The sequence below is a fragment of the Euphorbia lathyris genome, chromosome 5, assembly GCF_963576675.1.
Source record: "Euphorbia lathyris chromosome 5, ddEupLath1.1, whole genome shotgun sequence".
In the NCBI taxonomy this organism is placed as follows: domain Eukaryota; kingdom Viridiplantae; phylum Streptophyta; class Magnoliopsida; order Malpighiales; family Euphorbiaceae; genus Euphorbia; species Euphorbia lathyris.
The window spans coordinates 51,409,362-51,427,729 of record NC_088914.1 but is presented as its reverse complement, the minus strand read 5'-3'; the positions used below and the strand labels follow the sequence as shown (position 1 = coordinate 51,427,729).

The 18,368-nt window shown below is 27.9% G+C and overlaps 1 protein-coding gene and 1 pseudogene across 1 annotated transcript; both read left to right on the top strand.

The window, feature by feature from the left end:
• The first annotated feature begins 696 nt into the window (after nt 1-696).
• On the top strand, nt 697-4,435 carry LOC136229784 (beta-glucosidase 12-like; annotated as a pseudogene).
• An 8,677-nt stretch (nt 4,436-13,112) lies between these two features.
• Nucleotides 13,113-16,867, top strand: LOC136229783 (beta-glucosidase 12-like). The gene is made up of 13 exons (XM_066018673.1): nt 13,113-13,427; nt 13,535-13,604; nt 13,700-13,758; nt 13,833-13,908; nt 14,009-14,086; nt 14,875-14,962; nt 15,068-15,317; nt 15,624-15,739; nt 15,846-16,060; nt 16,133-16,170; nt 16,336-16,432; nt 16,507-16,609; nt 16,687-16,867. The coding sequence occupies exons 1-13, from the start codon at nt 13,113-13,115 to the stop codon at nt 16,865-16,867; spliced, it is 1,686 nt and encodes a 561-aa protein (XP_065874745.1).
• The last annotated feature ends 1,501 nt before the right edge of the window (nt 16,868-18,368 follow it).

The window sequence follows — 18,368 nt, the reverse complement described above, 5'->3', positions numbered from 1 at the left end:
GGTATAATGAACATTAATCTCCTTTTAATTAGAGGGTTTTAAGCTTTGTAATAGATATGAGAATCAAAAGGTTTTAAATTTTTTGTAACCGACAAATATGGAATGAAATGATTTGAAGTTTCTTTATAACCGATAAATATGGGAAGGGTTGTATGCTTTTTGTAACCGACGATGGAGGGGATGAAAATTAATCTACTTAAAAAAATTAAGATTTTTTTTTTATTTTTTTACCTGTAATTTTTATATCTAGTGTGATATTTTGTTATCATCTGTGTGTTTCACTATAATAGATTTTATAATTTTTACAACTCATCTATTGCTGACATGATATGTTCACATAATATGTTTTGAACTCAACTTTTATATATAGATAGAGATATGCGTTAGGGGCATAAGATTATGTACAAATTATTTAATGTTTTTAATAATGACGATCTATAAAAATGCATCTAAAAAATTGTTGGTATATGTAGTGATTTGGAGAACATTAATGAGGAAAGTTTTTTTAAGTTTTTGCGAAATTAAATATTTAGTTATTAATGAGAAATATTTAATAGGGGGTTTTATTTATCCAGATTATATTTATAAAAGAAATGCTTTTAATGAAGGATTTATTGTATCATCATTATTATTTTTCTTCTATTGAATAGTTTTTTTGTAATATTTTAATTAATTGTTTGCATAGAAACTGAAACCATGTCTATATTGTTAGTTGTTACAACTTACGACAGACTTCCACTAATTGTGTATATAAACATATACATTAACAATAATAAACATCAGCTGAGGTTTTCACTTGTTATAAAAAGAAACACATTCTTCAACATCTTCTACAAGAACAAAATGTTTGATTTTGAAATTGAATTCAACAAAAAAATTGGATGTCTTGTTTACATAATTACCCATTTACTAGTTTCCACTATAGCTTGTGGGAATGAAAATAATATTTCAATTAATCGAGCAAGTTTTCCTGCATCCTTTGACTTTGGGATATGATCATCTGCTTATCAGGTATATAACTAATTATAATATTCATTTTTTTAAAACCAAATATTCATTTTATTAAGATGTCATTATGTATTACTCCACATAAGTTTAATATTTTTTTTATTGAATAGTATGAAGGTGCAACAACTAAAGACGGGAGAGGACCATGCATATGGGATACCTTCATTAAAAAATCCCCAGGTTTCATATGTTTTTAATCAAACCTAAACTGCTCAAACTTTATGATTATTTAAAAAATGTATATATTTTTTTAATAAAATTTGGATATGGTGCAGGTTCGGTAGCTGACCACAGTAATGCTAGTATTACCACCGACCAGTATCATAGATACAAGGTAGATATGTTGTTTTTATACGTCATAAATATATTTCTTAATTAATCTAATAACATACATATATATTTTACCAGGAAGATGTGCGTATACTAAAAGACATAAGTTTTGATATTTATAGATTTTCCATCTCTTGGTCTAGAGTTTTACCTAATAAGTTTACCGTTATATATTTTTATTTATTAGCTCTTTTGAAAAAAAAATAGTTACTTTTTCTAACTTTATTTCTCTTATATTTTGTACAATAATTTAGAAGGAGGGTGACGTGGAGGAGTAAATAAAAAAGACATCAACCACTATAATAAACTCATTAATCACCTATTAGCAATGTCCCTTTCCTTTATTAATATATTGTATTTACTTTGCAATTTTAAATAAGTAATACATTACTAATTTTAAAGCCTAATATTTTGGTTAGTTTTAGGAAACAATTTCTATTTTCCATTTTGTGTATTAAAAAATCAAAATAGTTTCTTTTTCATTTATTTTTGTAGTAATTATTATTATATATCGAATTAGTGAAAAATATATTTTTTACTAAAGATTATTATATTTTAAAATTTTATTTAAATTCAATAATATAAATACATTATTGTGATAAGAATTATTATTTATAAAATTATTAAAAACTATAAATAGTAAAATATATGAAAACCAAAAGAACATAGTATATATATACATACACACGTGAGAGTGACTAAGTAAAAAACAAGAAAAAGAATTAAAATATATGTGAATAGTGGTCGTATAAAATGTATTAGAGCATAAAATATGACAAAAAAGTCTTATTTTCTAAATTCTCGGTTGAGTAATTTATACAACTAAACAAAAAGTCATGTCTTTCGATATCGTTGAAAAAATTTCTTAGAAAATGGCCATCTTTTTCATAGCTAACAAACCTTAGACAGTGCTTTAATCTTTGGTATATTTTCACTTTATTTGACAAATTTTGACATTTAAATTTTATAAATATTTTGCATAAAATACTAAGATAAACAAGAACTCATGTTTAAAGACTTTTCCATAAATTGACCTTTATTTCTTCCAAATGTCATTTAGAAGAAAACAAATATATTAAATAATGAATACTTGTTTATTTTAAAGGTATCAAACCGATTGTAACTCTATTCCATTGGGATCTTCCACAAGTTATAGAAGATCAATATCAAGGTTTTCTAAACCCTAAAATTATGTAAATACAAGTTTAAATATGTGTATGAGAAACGACTATTCATATTAATCTGCTTTAATTATTTGTGTGAGAACTCGTAATTCATATTGTCCTATTATATGACAGTGATGATTTTCGTGATTACGCTGAGTTGTGCTTTAATACATTTGGCGACCGAGTAAAGCTTTGGGTCACTATAAATGAGCTAATGATGTATGCACAACAAGGTTATGCAAGTGCAACGTTTGCTCCAGGTAGATGTTCAAACCGTTCAAGATGCTCTGCAGGTGATTCCAGTGTTGAACCATACATAGTAGCACACCATCTACTCCTTGCTCATGCTGCCGCGGTCAAACTATATAAAGAAAAATATCAGGTGAAATCTATATTCATTCTGAATATTAATGTGTAAATAAAATAAATAATCATTTTTAAAATATAAATACTCGTAAAACTATAATTTTATATCATAATTGATAATAATTTCATTGTTTGCCAAAAGAAATCCTTAGAATGCAAGCATAAAGAGAAATCATAAAATAAATAATCCATTGTACGAGACTCTACTAATAACATCTTAATTATTTAAGTTATGGAAACCTAACATGCTTAATAGACTCACGAACATAAAATTATAAAATATTTATGAATTTATTTAATTTCTTTCAATTAAAACTTTGTAGATTTCCCAAAAAGGTCAAATTGGAATTTCACTAAATACTAACTGGATGGTGCCATACTCAAATTCACAAAAAGACCAACTGGCAACAGATCGAGGTTTTGCTTTTACATATGGTTGGTATGTATTTATTTATTTTTATTTATGTTTGAATATATAAATATGGATATGTATATCAAAATAAAATAAAATGGAACTGAATTTACTTTTTTGTTCTGTTGAAGGTTTATGGAGCCACTATATTCTGGATCTTACCCACTAGAAATGATTGTTAATGTGGGAAAAAGATTACCAAATTTTACTAAGGAGGAATCCAATACGATTAAAGGATCTTATGATTTCATCGGAATCAATTACTATACTGCGAGATATATTGCTGATACTCCTTGTCGAACTCAAAATTTGAACTACATCACTGACGCTTGTATCGATATTAAAAGTATGTAAATCAACTTTTTTCTTCACTAAAATTACCTTATTATTTTCTAATCAATGAAATTGCTTACTTTAGGTGAACGAAATGGAATTCCAATTGGTCCTCATATAGAGGTATAATTTATAAATTAATATAAAACTTAAGTATCATAAAGTGACTTTTTTATTTATCACGCTACTCTTTATTTCTTGAAATATTTTTATTAGAATTTTAAATATTGTTATAATTTAATTATGTAGAGAGTAATTAAAGTTCCTAAATTTAATTTAATTGAACAGGGTACTTGGATGTATATCTATCCAGAAGGGCTTCAATATTATCTACTTTACATCAGAAACAAGTACAATGACCCTGTAATTTATATTACAGAGAATGGTAAAAAACAACTACACACATAAGAATAATAAACAATTATTTCATATTCTTACATTTATTTTGTTTTGTATTAGGAGTTGCTGAGCATAAAGATAACACAAGTTCTATTTTCGAAGATGATAAAGTGAGAATAGAATATTTTCATAGTCATCTAAGTCGCACTCTTGAAGCAATAAGGTGAGTATTATAAATTACAAAAATAAAACAATAATGGTGATTTTGTTGATAAAAAAATGAATTGATGACTTGAACAGGCTTGGAGTAAACGTAAAGGGGTACATAGCATGGTCGTTTTTAGACAATTTTGAGTGGACAGCTGGCTACACAGCCAAATCTGGAATAGTTCATGTTGACTTCAAAAATGGATTCAAAAGATACCCAAAACAATCATCATTTTGGTTCAAAAAATTTCTTACTGTTACTAGTATAGAGTAGCTTACATGGCTCTCTTCTTTTACTTGTTCAATGTACACAACATAAATTAATAAACATAATAAAGTATTCCTGTTAATATGGGTTTTCCTAAGGATAATGTCTAATTGCATCATTCAGTTTATTTTAGCTTCTTCTAATGACAGTCAACCTTCTTTTATTTCCTCATATTTCACTTAATTGAACAAATTTTGAGAAGAAATTGCCTTTACCTTCTTGTACATATGGTGAAGCTAGTTATGTGAATGAGCAATGTTTCAAAACTATTAGCTATCTAAATTGGTTAAAGAGTGGTTTCAAGAAGAAAATAATTTAGCTAAAGCATGAGATTTTGTCTTTCTTATAATGAAAACAGTAATGACATATGTGAAAGATCAACTAATGGAAAACGAGAATGGGGGATGTTCTAAAAAGAATTGCAAAAGTACTTCAGAAGGAAATATATCTAGGAGATTCAAAGTAGAATATATATGGTGTGGCCGGTGTGTCAGCCACGTGTTTTGTCCAAAATTCAATTTTTTTTACTATTTAGAAAACTCTTTGCTAATACGAATTCATCTCATGGACCAAGCCTTTAAAGCATCATTTACTTTAATTTATAACCATATGAATTAGAACTGTAGTAAAATATGATAATATTATCTCTATTAGTCTATTAATGATGTCTCTCAATCCACACGATGATCACGATTGGACTTGAAAAGACCTAAAACAATCAACAAACAGTTAGGGAGGGGCCGCTCAACTTAGTGATCTACTTTAAGGAAGTAAATTTGAAAACAGTATGTGTTTGAAGAATGAATGCACATCTTGTGGCGTTTGTCAATGGGCTATTTATAGAGATCTGAAAATATACATGAGATTGAGTACCTTTCCACGTGTAAGTAATTAATTGGCTTTAGAGCCATTCCATTTTTACTTTTTCATAAGATTCGGGGTGTTATTTTGGAAAAGGAGCATATCTTTGGAGTCCAGAATGCTCATTAGTTCATGTGTCCAGTTAGTTAAGCTTTATGCTAAAGTTTCTAGTTGATATGAGCCTATTTAAGGACTCTCCTCCTTAGGGTTTCATTGAACTTTAAGACTACAACCTTCGGGTTTTCCTTCTTGCAAAGGTAGTTTGACCATGGACATATACTTTGTCACGACCGTGTCTGAAAAAAATTCTAATCTTTATTTTCGAAATAGACGATATTAATTAATTATGAGTTTAAATATATTATTGGGTTTAAATTAATATTTTTTAGTTATAAATTAAATGTTTTGGGTATGTTTTGTAAAAGGTTACAAATTAGAAGGATCAAATTTAATATTTGTTTCTAAAATCATATTCGTATTTGGTAATCAATTTCATTTTGGTATTTCAAATAAAAAAATAATAATAAATTGATAAGAATAAGTAACATTTTGAATGACACATATATACTACATGTCACTAATTTAATGAATCTATATACATTTGTCAATATTCTAACTATATAAAGTCCACATGTCATGCATTTTATATTTTTATTCAATCTTATACCAACTATATATATTTGGGTAGTCATTCATTAGTAAAGAAAGAAAAGAAAGTTTTGGTTTTGTAACATTGGATAAAAAAACGTTTTATATTAATGAATATTTTAAATTACAAATGGTTTTCTTTTTACCAAAAAAAAGATTTATTTTATATAAGCAAATGTAGATTTCATTTTAGTTTTATAATTTTAAAGAGCAAAAATAACAGACATCGTGTATTAGAGTAAAACGGCTTTGTGTGAACGGGGTAAAAGTCGCAATAATGTGTCAAGTTTTACGACAGTCTACAAGAGGTAATATTATTTTCTATTTTAAAATGTATTAGAGCATAAAATATGTCAAAAAAGTCTTATTTTCTAAATTCTCGATTGAGTAATTTATACAACTAAACAAAAAGTCATGTCTTTCGATATCGTTGAAAATTTTTCTTAGAAAATGGCCATCTTTTTCATAGCTAACAAACCTTAGACAGTGCTTTAATCTTTGGTGTATTTTCACTTTATTTGACAAATTTTGACATTTAAATTTTATAAATATTTTGCATAAAATATTAAGATAAACAAGAACTCATGTTTAAAGACTTTTCCATAAATTGACCTTTATTTCTTCCAAATGTCATTTAGAAGGAAACAAATATATTAAATAATGAATACTTGTTTATTTTAAAGGTATCAAACCGATTGTAACTCTATTCCATTGGGATCTTCCACAAGTTATAGAAGATCAATATCAAGGTTTTCTAAACCCTAAAATTATGTAAGTACAAGTTTAAATATGTGTATGAGAAACGACTATTCATATTAATCTGCTTTAATTATTTGTGTGAGAACTCGTAATTCATATTGTCCTATTATATGACAGTGATGATTTTCGTGATTACGTTGAGTTGTGCTTTAATACATTTGGCGACCGAGTAAAGCTTTGGGTCACTATAAATGAGCCAATGATGTATGCATAACAAGGTTATGCAAGTGCAACGTTTGCTCCAGGTAGATGTTCAAACCCTTCAAGATGCTCTGCAGGTGATTCCAGTGTTGAACCATACATAGTAGCCCACCATCTACTGCTTGCTCATGCTGCCGCGGTCAAACTATATAAAGAAAAATATCAGGTGAAATCTATATTCATTCTGAATATTAATGTGTAAATAAAATAAATAATCATTTTTAAAATATAAATATTCGTAAAACTATAATTTTACAGCATAATTGATAATAATTTCCTTGTTTGCCAAAAAAAAATCCTTAGAATGCACTCATAAAGAGAAATCATAAAATAAATAATCCATTGTACGAGACTCTACTAATAACATCTTAATTATTTAAGTTATGGAAACCTAACATGCTTAATAGACTCACGAACATAAAATTATAAAATATTTATTAATTTATTTAATTTCTTTCAATTAAAACTTTGTAGATTTCCCAAAAAGGTCAAATTGGAATTTCACTAAATACTAACTGGATGGTGCCATACTCAAATTCACAAAAAGACCAACGGGCAACAGATCGAGGTTTTGCTTTTACATATGGTTGGTATGTATTTATTTATTTTTATTTATGTTTGAATATATATAAATATGGATATGTATATCAAAATAAAATAAAATGGAACTGAATTTACTTTTTTGTTCTGTTGAAGGTTTATGGAGCCACTATATTCTGGATCTTACCCACTAGAAATGATTGTTAATGTGGGAAAAAGATTACCAAATTTTACTAAGGAGGAATCAATACGATTAAAGGATCTTATGATTTCATCGGAATCAATTACTATACTGCGAGATATATTGCTGATACTCCTTGTCGAACTCAAAATTTGAACTACATCACTGACGCTTGTATCGATATTAAAAGTATGTAAATCAACTTTTTTCTTCACTAAAATTACCTTATTATTTTCTAATCAAAGAAATTACTTACTTTAGGTGAACGAAATGGAATTCCAATTGGTCCTCATATAGAGGTATAATTTATAAATTAATATAAAACTTAAGTATCATTTTTTATTTATCATGCTACTCTTTATTTCTTGAAATATTTTTATTAGAATTTTAAATATTGTTATAATTTAATTATGTAGAGAGTAATTAAAGTTCCTAAATTTAATTTAATTGAACAGGGTACTTGGATGTATATCTATCCAGAAGGGCTTCAATATTATCTACTTTACATCAGAAACAAGTACAATGACCTTGTAATTTATATTACAGAGAATGGTAAAAAACAACTACACACATAAGAATAATAAACAATTATTTCATATTCTTACATTTATTTTGTTTTGTATTAGGAGTTGCTGAGCATAAAGATAACACAAGTTCTATTTTCAAAGATGATAAAGTGAGAATAGAATATTTTCATAGTCATCTAAGTCGCACTCTTGAAGCAATAAGGTGAGTATTATAAATTACAAAAATAAAACAATAATGGTGATTTTGTTGATAAAAAAATGAATTGATGACTTGAACAGGCTTGGAGTAAACGTAAAGGGGTACATAGCATGGTCGTTTTTAGACAATTTTGAGTGGACAGCTGGCTACACAGCCAAATCTGGAATAGTTCATGTTGACTTAAAAAATGGATTCAAAAGATACCCAAAACAATCATCATTTTGGTTCAAAAAATTTCTTACTGTTACTAGTATAAAGTAGCTTACGTGGCTCTCTTCTTTTACTTGTTCAATGTACACAACATAAATTAATAAACATAATAAAGTATTCCTGTTAATATGGGTTTTCCTAAGGATAATGTCTAATTGCATCATTCAGTTTATTTTAGCTTCTTCTAATGACAGTCAACCTTCTTTTATTTCCTCATATTTCACTTAATTGAACAAATTTTGAGAAGAAATTGTCTTTACCTTCTTGTACATATGGTGAAGCTAGTTATGTCAATGAGCAATGTTTCAAAACTATTAGCTATCTAAATTGGTTAAAGAGTGGTTTCAAGAAGAAAATAATTTAGCTAAAGCATGCGATTTTGTCTTTCTTATAATGAAAACAGTAATGACATATGTGAAAGATCAACTAATGGAAAACGAGAATGGGGGATGTTCTAAAAAGAATTGCAAAAGTACTTCAGAAGGAAATATATCTAGGAGATTCAAAGTAGAATATATATGGTGTGGCCGGTGTGTCAGCCACGTGTTTTGTCCAAAATTCAATTTTTTTTACTATTTAGAAAACTCTTTGCTAATACGAATTCATCTCATGGACCAAGCCTTTAAAGCATCATTTACTTTAATTTATAACCATATGAATTAGAACTGTAGTAAAATATGATAATATTATCTCTATTAGTCTATTAGTGATGTCTCTCAATCCACACGATGATCACGATCGGACTTGAAAAGACCTAAAACAATCAACAAACAGTTAGGGAGGGGCCGCTCAACTTAGTGATCTACTTTAAGGAAGTAAATTTGAAAACAGTATGTGTTTGAAGAATGAATGCATATCTTGTGGCGTTTGTCAATGGGCTATTTATAGAGATCTGAAAATATACATGAGATTGAGTACCTTTCCACGTGTAAGTAATTAATTGGCTTTAGAGCCATTCCATTTTTACTTTTTCATAAGATTCGGTGTGTTATTTTGGAAAAGGAGCATATCTTTGGAGTCCAGAATGCTCATTAGTTCATGTGTCCAGTTAGTTAAGCTTTATGCTAAAGTTTCTAGTTGATATGAGCCTATTTAAGGACTCTCCTCCTTAGGGTTTCATTGAACTTTAAGACTACAACCTTCGGGTTTTCCTTCTTGCAAAGGTAGTTTGACCATGGACATATACTTTGTCACGACCGTGTCTGAAAAAAAATTCTAATCTTTATTTTCGAAATAGACGATACTAATTAATTATGAGTTTAAATATATTGTTGGGTTTAAATTAATATTTTTTAGTTATAAATTAAATGTTTTGGGTATGTTTTGTAAAAGGTTATAAATTAGAAGGATCAAATTTAATATTTGTTTCTAAAATCATATTCGTATTTGGTAATCAATTTCATTTTGGTATTTCAAATAAAAAAAATAATAATAAATTGATAAGAATAAGTAACATTTTGAAAGCTCTGGGGGATCTTGTCTGGCATTAAACTCGCCATTCGCATGGGTGTTAAAAGACTTTCGGTGGAGTCTGACAATTTGGAGGCTATCAACAGGATTTCGGATAGACAGGCTGTTTGTCTTAAGAGTCAGAATCTCATTAAAGCCATCTTGAGGCTTCGTCCTGCCTTCGATTCTCTTACCTTCTCCCATATTTATAGGGAGCAAAACCGCGTGGCGGATCGCTTGGCAGCTGCTGGGCATGGGGGGATGTTAGGTGTTTCTACCCTTTCCGTTCCTCCTTCTTTTCTGTTACCTTCTCTTCTTGAGGATAGGATTGGGGTCAGTCTTCCTAGACTGATCCCGGGTTAGGTTTTTGTTTGTTTGTTTTTTTTTCTTCCCTTCTTACCAAAAAAAAAAAAGTAACATTTTGAATGACACATATATACTACATGTCACTAATTTAATGAATCTATATACATTTGTCAATATTCTAACTATATAAAGTCCACATGTCAGGCATTTTATATTTTTATTCAATCTTATACCAACTATATATATTTGGGTAGTCATTCATTAATAAAGAAAGAAAAGAAAGTTTTGGTTTTGTAAAATTGGATAAAAAACGTTTTATATTAATGAATATTTTAAATCACAAATGGTTTTCTTTTTACCAAAAAAAAAAGATTTATTTTATATAAGCAAATGTAGATTTCATTTTAGTTTTATAATTTTAAATAGCAAAAATAACAGACATCGTGTATTAGAGTAAAACGGCTTTGTGTGAACGGGGTAAAAGTCGCAATAATGTGTCAAGCTTTACGACAGTCTACAAGAGGTAATATTATTTTCTATTTTCTCTTTAATAGAAATTTAGTTAAATAGTTACATATTAAAATAAACGATAATTGGACGTTTCGGTTTCAAAAAGAATTTGAATATTAAAATTAGCACCGGAAATTGAATATAAAATTAAGATATAAAATTTAGTTTATAAAATTAGTTCAAATAGACTTATGATAATATAAATGAGTCTTCGGTCTAGAATAGCTATGCCGGTGATATCAGTTTTAAATGATTTAAATGGTTTTGTATACGTTTTATTAAATTGTTTAACATATATTGTTTAAAATGTTTATATGCTTTTGATTTTGATTATTTGAAGAATAATTATTTAGTATCGTGGTATTTTGGAAATTTGGTCGAGAAAATGAATTTGACAATTTTATACGAAGTATTTTTGGATTGAGAAAGCTTATTCGATTATTGTTAATATTTATGTGATTTGGATCGAAATCCAATGTGATTTTCATGTTGTGATATTTATTTTGAACGATTGATAAAAATGATTTTGTCCATCTAGAATTGCCCGGGGTAGGAGTTGTAAGTTGTAAGACCATACCTAAGGGCGGTATGGCCAGAGTGCACGGCTGGTAGTCCTAACGTTAGGCAAGGCGAGATATGAATGAGATATCTCGATTATTGATATGATTGATGTTATGATAAGCTACACGGGTGGAATTCGAGGATGGACACACACGCAAAATTTAGTATTACGTTTTGAAAAGGCTTGATGATTTGAAATATAATTTTACGTTTATTTGATTACGAATTTGGTTTGATAAAGCGTCGGTTTGATGAAACGTTGTTCGATTTGATTGCGTTTTGATAAAACGTTGTTCGCTGTGATTCGTTTTGATAAAACGTTATTCTATTTGATTGGTTTTGATAAAATGATTTATATATATTAAATTATATAGTAACAAAGTGAAATATACAATTAAGTTATTAGCGAATCAATCAACCTGTCAATAAGTTAAAACGAGTTAGTAAGTTAAGAGAACTACCTATTAGAACTTCCTAAAATAGGTAGAACTACGTGGCTTTGATTCTCGGTTTAAAGATTAAAAGATGTTCGGGATACGTAGGAAGCTTGATAGAATTATCAAGTCCAAGCCAAATAATTAAATAAAACTTTAGGTAGTCCAAATAAATTTTTATCTATTAGAAAATCGGTTCGGCTTTCAGGCTGTTAGGCGTTCGTTATCTTATTTTCCATTCATATCCGATGCCGATTTGGGTCGGGTGTCACATACTTTTTCATCACCTCCCAACGTGCTTCAAAATTCCGGTGAACGGAATCCGAGTGAGCGTTTTCTGGCGAGAAAAAAAGTGCCCAAAAAATTCTCAAAAAATTCCAGAAAATATAAAACATTATTCTGAGAAACTTTAATTCTTGGGTCGAAGCGGAATTTCTTAAGATTCAATCTCAATAAAAATTGTTCTTTAAGTTTATCCATTTTACAAGCTTCAACAATATATTGGGTCAAAAGGTTTTATACTTTTTATAACCGACATTTATGAGAATCAAAGGGTTTTAAGCTTTTTGTAACCGATGATGGGTATAATGAACATTAATCTCCTTTTAATTAGAGGGTTTTATGCTTTGTAACAGATATGAGAATCAAAAGGTTTTAAATTTTTTGTAACCGACAAATATGGAATGAAATGATTTGAAGTTACTTTATAACCGATAAATATGGGAAGGGTTGTATGCTTTTTGTAACCGACGATGGAGGGGATGAACATTAATCTACTAAAAAAAATTAAGATTTTTATTTTTTATTTTTTTACCTGTAATTTTTATATCTAGTGTGATATTTTGTTATCAACTGTGTGTTTCACTATAATAGATTTTATAATTTTTACAACTCATCTATTGCTGACATGATATGTTCACATAATATGTTTTGAACTCAACTTTTATATATAGATAGAGATATGCGTTAGGGGCATAAGATTATGTACAAATTATTTAATGTTTTTAATAATGACGATCTATAAAAATGCATCTAAAAAATTGTTGGTATATGTGTGTGTGTTTTTCTTTGTAGTGATTTGGAGAACATTAATGAGGAAATTTTTTTTAAGTTTTTGCGAAATTAAATATTTAGTTATTAATGAGAAATATTTAATAGGGGGTTTTATTTATCCAGATTATATTTATAAAAGAAATGCTTTTAATGAAGGATTTATTGTATCATCATTATTATTTTTCTTCTATTGAATAGTTTTTTTGTAATATTATAATTAATTGTTTGCATAGAAACTGAAACCATGTCTATATTGTTAGTTGTTACAACTTACGACAGACTTCCACTAATTGTGTATATAAACATATACATTAACAATAATAAACATCAGCTGAGGTTTTCACTTGTTATAAAAAGAAACACATTCTTCAACATCTTCTACAAGAACAAAATGTTTGATTTTGAAATTGAATTCAACAACAAATTTGGATGTCTTGTTTACATAATTACCCATTTACTAGTTTCCACTATAGCTTGTGGGAATGAAAATAATATTTCAATTAATCGAGCAAGTTTTCCTGCATCCTTTGACTTTGGGATAGGATCATCTGCTTATCAGGTATATAACTAATTATAATATTCATTTTTTTAAAACCAAATATTCATTTTATTAAGATGTCATTATGTATTACTCCACATAAGTTTAATATTTTTTTTATTGAATAGTATGAAGGTGCAACAACTAAAGACGGGAGAGGACCATGCATATGGGATACCTTCATTAAAAAATCCCCAGGTTTCATATGTTTTTAATCAAACCTAAACTGCTCAAACTTTATGATTATTTAAAAAATGTATATATTTTTTTAATAAAATTTGGATATGGTGCAGGTTCGGTAACTGACCACAGTAATGCTAGTATTACCACCGACCAGTATCATAGATACAAGGTAGATATGTTGTTTTTATACGTCATAAATATATTTCTTAATTAATCTAATAACATACATATATATTTTACCAGGAAGATGTGCGTATACTGAAAGACATAGGTTTTGATATTTATAGATTTTCCATCTCTTGGTCTAGAGTTTTACCTAGTAAGTTTACAGTTATATATTTTTATTTATTAGCGCTTTTGAAAAAAAAATAGTTACTTTTTCTAACTTTATTTCTCTTATATTTTGTACAATAATTTAGAAGGAGGGCGACGTGGAGGAGTAAATAAAAAAGGCATCAACCACTATAATAAACTCATTAATCACCTATTATCAAAAGGTTTAATAGCAATGCCCCTTTCCTTTATTAATATATTTTATTTACTTTGCAATTTTAAATAAGTAATACATTACTAATTTTAAAGCCTAATATTTTGGTTAGTTTTAGGAAACAATTTCTATTTTCCATTTTGTGTATTAAAAAATCAAAATAGTTTCTTTTTCATTTATTTTTGTAGTAATTATTATTATATATCGAATTAGTGAAAAATATATTTTTTACTAAAGATTATTATATTTTAAAATTTTATTTAAATTCAATAATATAAATACATTATTGTGATAAGAATTATTATTTATAAAATTATTAAAAACTATAAATAGTAAAATATATGAAAACCAAAAGAACATAGTATATATATACATACACACGTGGGAGTGACTAAGTAAAAAACAAGAAAAAGAATTAAAATATATGTGAATAGTGGTCGTATAAAATGTATTAGAGCATAAAATATGACAAAAAAGTCTTATTTTCTAAATTCTCGATTGAGTAATTTATACAACTAAACAAAAAGTCATGTCTTTCGATATCGTTGAAAAAATTTCTTAGAAAATGGCCATCTTTTTCATAGCTAACAAACCTTAGACAGTGCTTTAATCTTTGGTATATTTTCACTTTATTTGACAAATTTTGACATTTAAATTTTATAAATATTTTGCATAAAATACTAAGATAAACAAGAACTCATGTTTAAAGACTTTTCCATAAATTGACCTTTATTTCTTCCAAATGTCATTTAGAAGGAAACAAATATATTAAATAATGAATACTTGTTTATTTTAAAGGTATCAAACCGATTGTAACTCTATTCCATTGGGATCTTCCACAAGTTATAGAAGATCAATATCAAGGTTTTCTAAACCCTAAAATTATGTAAGTATAAGTTTAAATATGTGTATGAGAAACGACTATTCATATTAATCTGCTTTAATTATTTGTGTGAGAACTCGTAATTCATATTGTCCTATTATATGACAGTGATGATTTTCGTGATTACGCTGAGTTGTGCTTTAATACATTTGGCGACCGAGTAAAGCTTTGGGTCACTATAAATGAGCCAATGATGTATGCACAACAAGGTTATGCAAGTGCAACGTTTGCTCCAGGTAGATGTTCAAACCGTTCAAGATGCTCTGCAGGTGATTCCAATGTTGAACCATACATAGTAGCACACCATCTACTCCTTGCTCATGCTGCCGCGGTCAAACTATATAAAGAAAAATACCAGGTGAAATCTATATTCATTTTGAATATTAATGTGTAAATAAAATAAATAATCATTTTTAAAATATAAATACTCGTAAAACTATAATTTTATAGCATAATTGATAATAATTTCCTTGTTTGCCAAAAAAATCCTTAGAATGCAATCATAAAGAGAAATCATAAAATAAATAATCCATTGTACGAGACTCTACTAATAACATCTTAATTATTTAAGTTATGGAAACCTAACATGCTTAATAGACTCACAAACATAAAATTATAAAATATTTATTAATTTATTTAATTTCTTTCAATTAAAACTTTGTAGATTTCCCAAAAAGGTCAAATTGGAATTTCACTAAATACTAACTGGATGGTGCCATACTCAAATTCACAAAAAGACCAACTGGCAACAGATCGAGGTTTTGCTTTTACATATGGTTGGTATGTATTTATTTATTTTTATTTATGTTTGAATATATATAAATATGGATATGTATATCAAAATAAAATAAAATGGAACTGAATTTACTTTTTTGTTCTGTTGAAGGTTTATGGAGCCACTATATTCTGGATCTTACCCACTAGAAATGATTGTTAATGTGGGAAAAAGATTACCAAATTTTACTAAGGAGGAATCCAATACGATTAAAGGATATTATGATTTCATCGGAATCAATTACTATACTGCGAGATATATTGCTGATATTCCTTGTCGAACTCAAAATTTGAACTACATCACTGACGCTTGTATCGATATCAAAAGTATGTAAATCAACTTTTTTCTTCACTAAAATTACCTTATTATTTTCTAATCAAAGAAATTACTTACTTTAGGTGAACGAAATGGAATTCCAATTGGTCCTCATATAGAGGTATAATTTATAAATTAATATAAAACTTAAGTATCATAAAGTGACTTTTTTATTTATCATGCTACTCTTTATTTCTTGAAATATTTTTATTAGAATTTTAAATATTGTTATAATTTAATTATGTAGAGAGTAATTAAAGTTCCTAAATTTAATTTAATTGAACAGGGTACTTGGATGTATATCTATCCAGAAGGGCTTCAATATTATCTACTTTACATCAGAAACAAGTACAATGACCCTGTAATTTATATTACAGAAAATGGTAAAAAACAACTACACACATAAGAATAATAAACAATTATTTCATATTCTTACATTTATTTTGTTTTGTATTAGGAGTTGCTGAGCATAAAGATAACACAAGTTCTATTTTCAAAGATGATAAAGTGAGAATAGAATATTTTCATAGTCATCTAAGTCGCACTCTTGAAGCAATAAGGTGAGTATTATAAATTACAAAAATAAAACAATAATGGTGATTTTGTTGATAAAAAAATGAATTGATGACTTGAACAGGCTTGGAGTAAACGTAAAGGGGTACATAGCATGGTCGTTTTTAGACAATTTTGAGTGGACAGCTGGCTACACAGCCAAATCTGGAATAGTTCATGTTGACTTAAAAAATGGATTCAAAAGATACCCAAAACAATCATCATTTTGGTTCAAAAAATTTCTTACTGTTACTAGTATAGAGTAGCTTACGTGGCTCTCTTCTTTTACTTGTTCAATGTACACAACATAAATTAATAAACATAATAAAGTATTCCTGTTAATATGGGTTTTCCTAAGGATAATGTCTAATTGCATCCTTCAGTTTATTTTAGCTTCTTCTAATGACAGTCAACCTTCTTTTATTTCCTCATATTTCACTTAATTGAACAAATTTTGAGAAGAAATTGCCTTTACCTTCTTGTACATATGGTGAAGCTAGTTATGTCAATGAGCAATGTTTCAAAACTATTAGCTATCTAAATTGGTTAAAGAGTGGTTTCAAGAAGAAAATAATTTAGCTAAATCATGAGATTTTGTCTTTCTTATAATGAAAACAGTAATGACATATGTGAAAGATCAACTAATGGAAAACGAGAATGGGGGATGTTCTAAAAAGAATTGCAAAAGTACTTCAGAAGGAAATATATCTAGGAGATTCAAAGTAGAATATATATGGTGTGGCCGGTGTGTCAGCCACGTGTTTTGTCCAAAATTCAATTTTTTTTACTATTTAGAAAACTCTTTGCTAATACGAATTCATCTCATGGACCAAGCCTTTAAAGCATCATTTACTTTAATTTATAACCATATGAATTAGAACTGTAGTAAAATATGATAATATTATCTCTATTAGTCTATTAGTGATGTCTCTCAATCCACACGATGATCACGATCGGACTTGAAAAGACCTAAAACAATCAACAAACAGTTAGGGAGGGGCCGCTCAACTTAGTGATCTACTTTAAGGAAGTAAATTTGAAAACAGTATGTGTTTGAAGAATGAATGCATATCTTGTGGCGTTTGTCAATGGGCTATTTATAGAGATCTGAAAATATACATGAGATTGAGTACCTTTCCACGTGTAAGTAATTAATTGGCTTTAGAGCCATTTCATTTTTACTTTTTCATAAGATTCGGTGTGTTATTTTGGAAAAGGAGCATATCTTTGGAGTCCAGAATGCTCATTAGTTCATGTGTCCAGTTAGTTAAGCTTTATGCTAAAGTTTCTAGTTGATATGAGCCTATTTAAGGACTCTCCTCCTTAGGGTTTCATTGAACTTTAAGACTACAACCTTCGGGTTTTCCTTCTTGCAAAGGTAGTTTGACCATGGACATATACTTTGTCACGACCGTGTCTGAAAAAAAATTCTAATCTTTATTTTCGAAATAGACGATATTAAATAATTATGAGTTTAAATATATTATTGGGTTTAAATTAATATTTTTTAGTTATAAATTAAATGTTTTGGGTATGTTTTGTAAAAGGTTATAAATTAGAAGGATCAAATTTAATATTTGTTTCTAAAATCATATTCGTATTTGGTAATCAATTTCATTTTGGTATTTCAAATAAAAAAATAATAATAAATTGATAAGAATAAGTAACATTTTGAATGACACATATATACTACATGTCACTAATTTAATGAATCTATATACATTTGTCAATATTCTAACTATATAAAGTCCACATGTCATGCATTTT

Bases quoted from the DNA above. Each gene is read 5' to 3' on its own strand.
- LOC136229783 (XM_066018673.1), top strand. From the start codon at position 13,113: ATGTCTATATTGTTAGTTGTTACAACTTACGACAGACTTCCACTAATT. The intron at 13,428-13,534 runs GTATATAACTAA...TTTATTGAATAG, and splicing joins TAGGATCATCTGCTTATCAG to TATGAAGGTGCAACAACTAA. The intron at 16,061-16,132 runs GTATGTAAATCA...TACTTACTTTAG, and splicing joins CGCTTGTATCGATATCAAAA to GTGAACGAAATGGAATTCCA.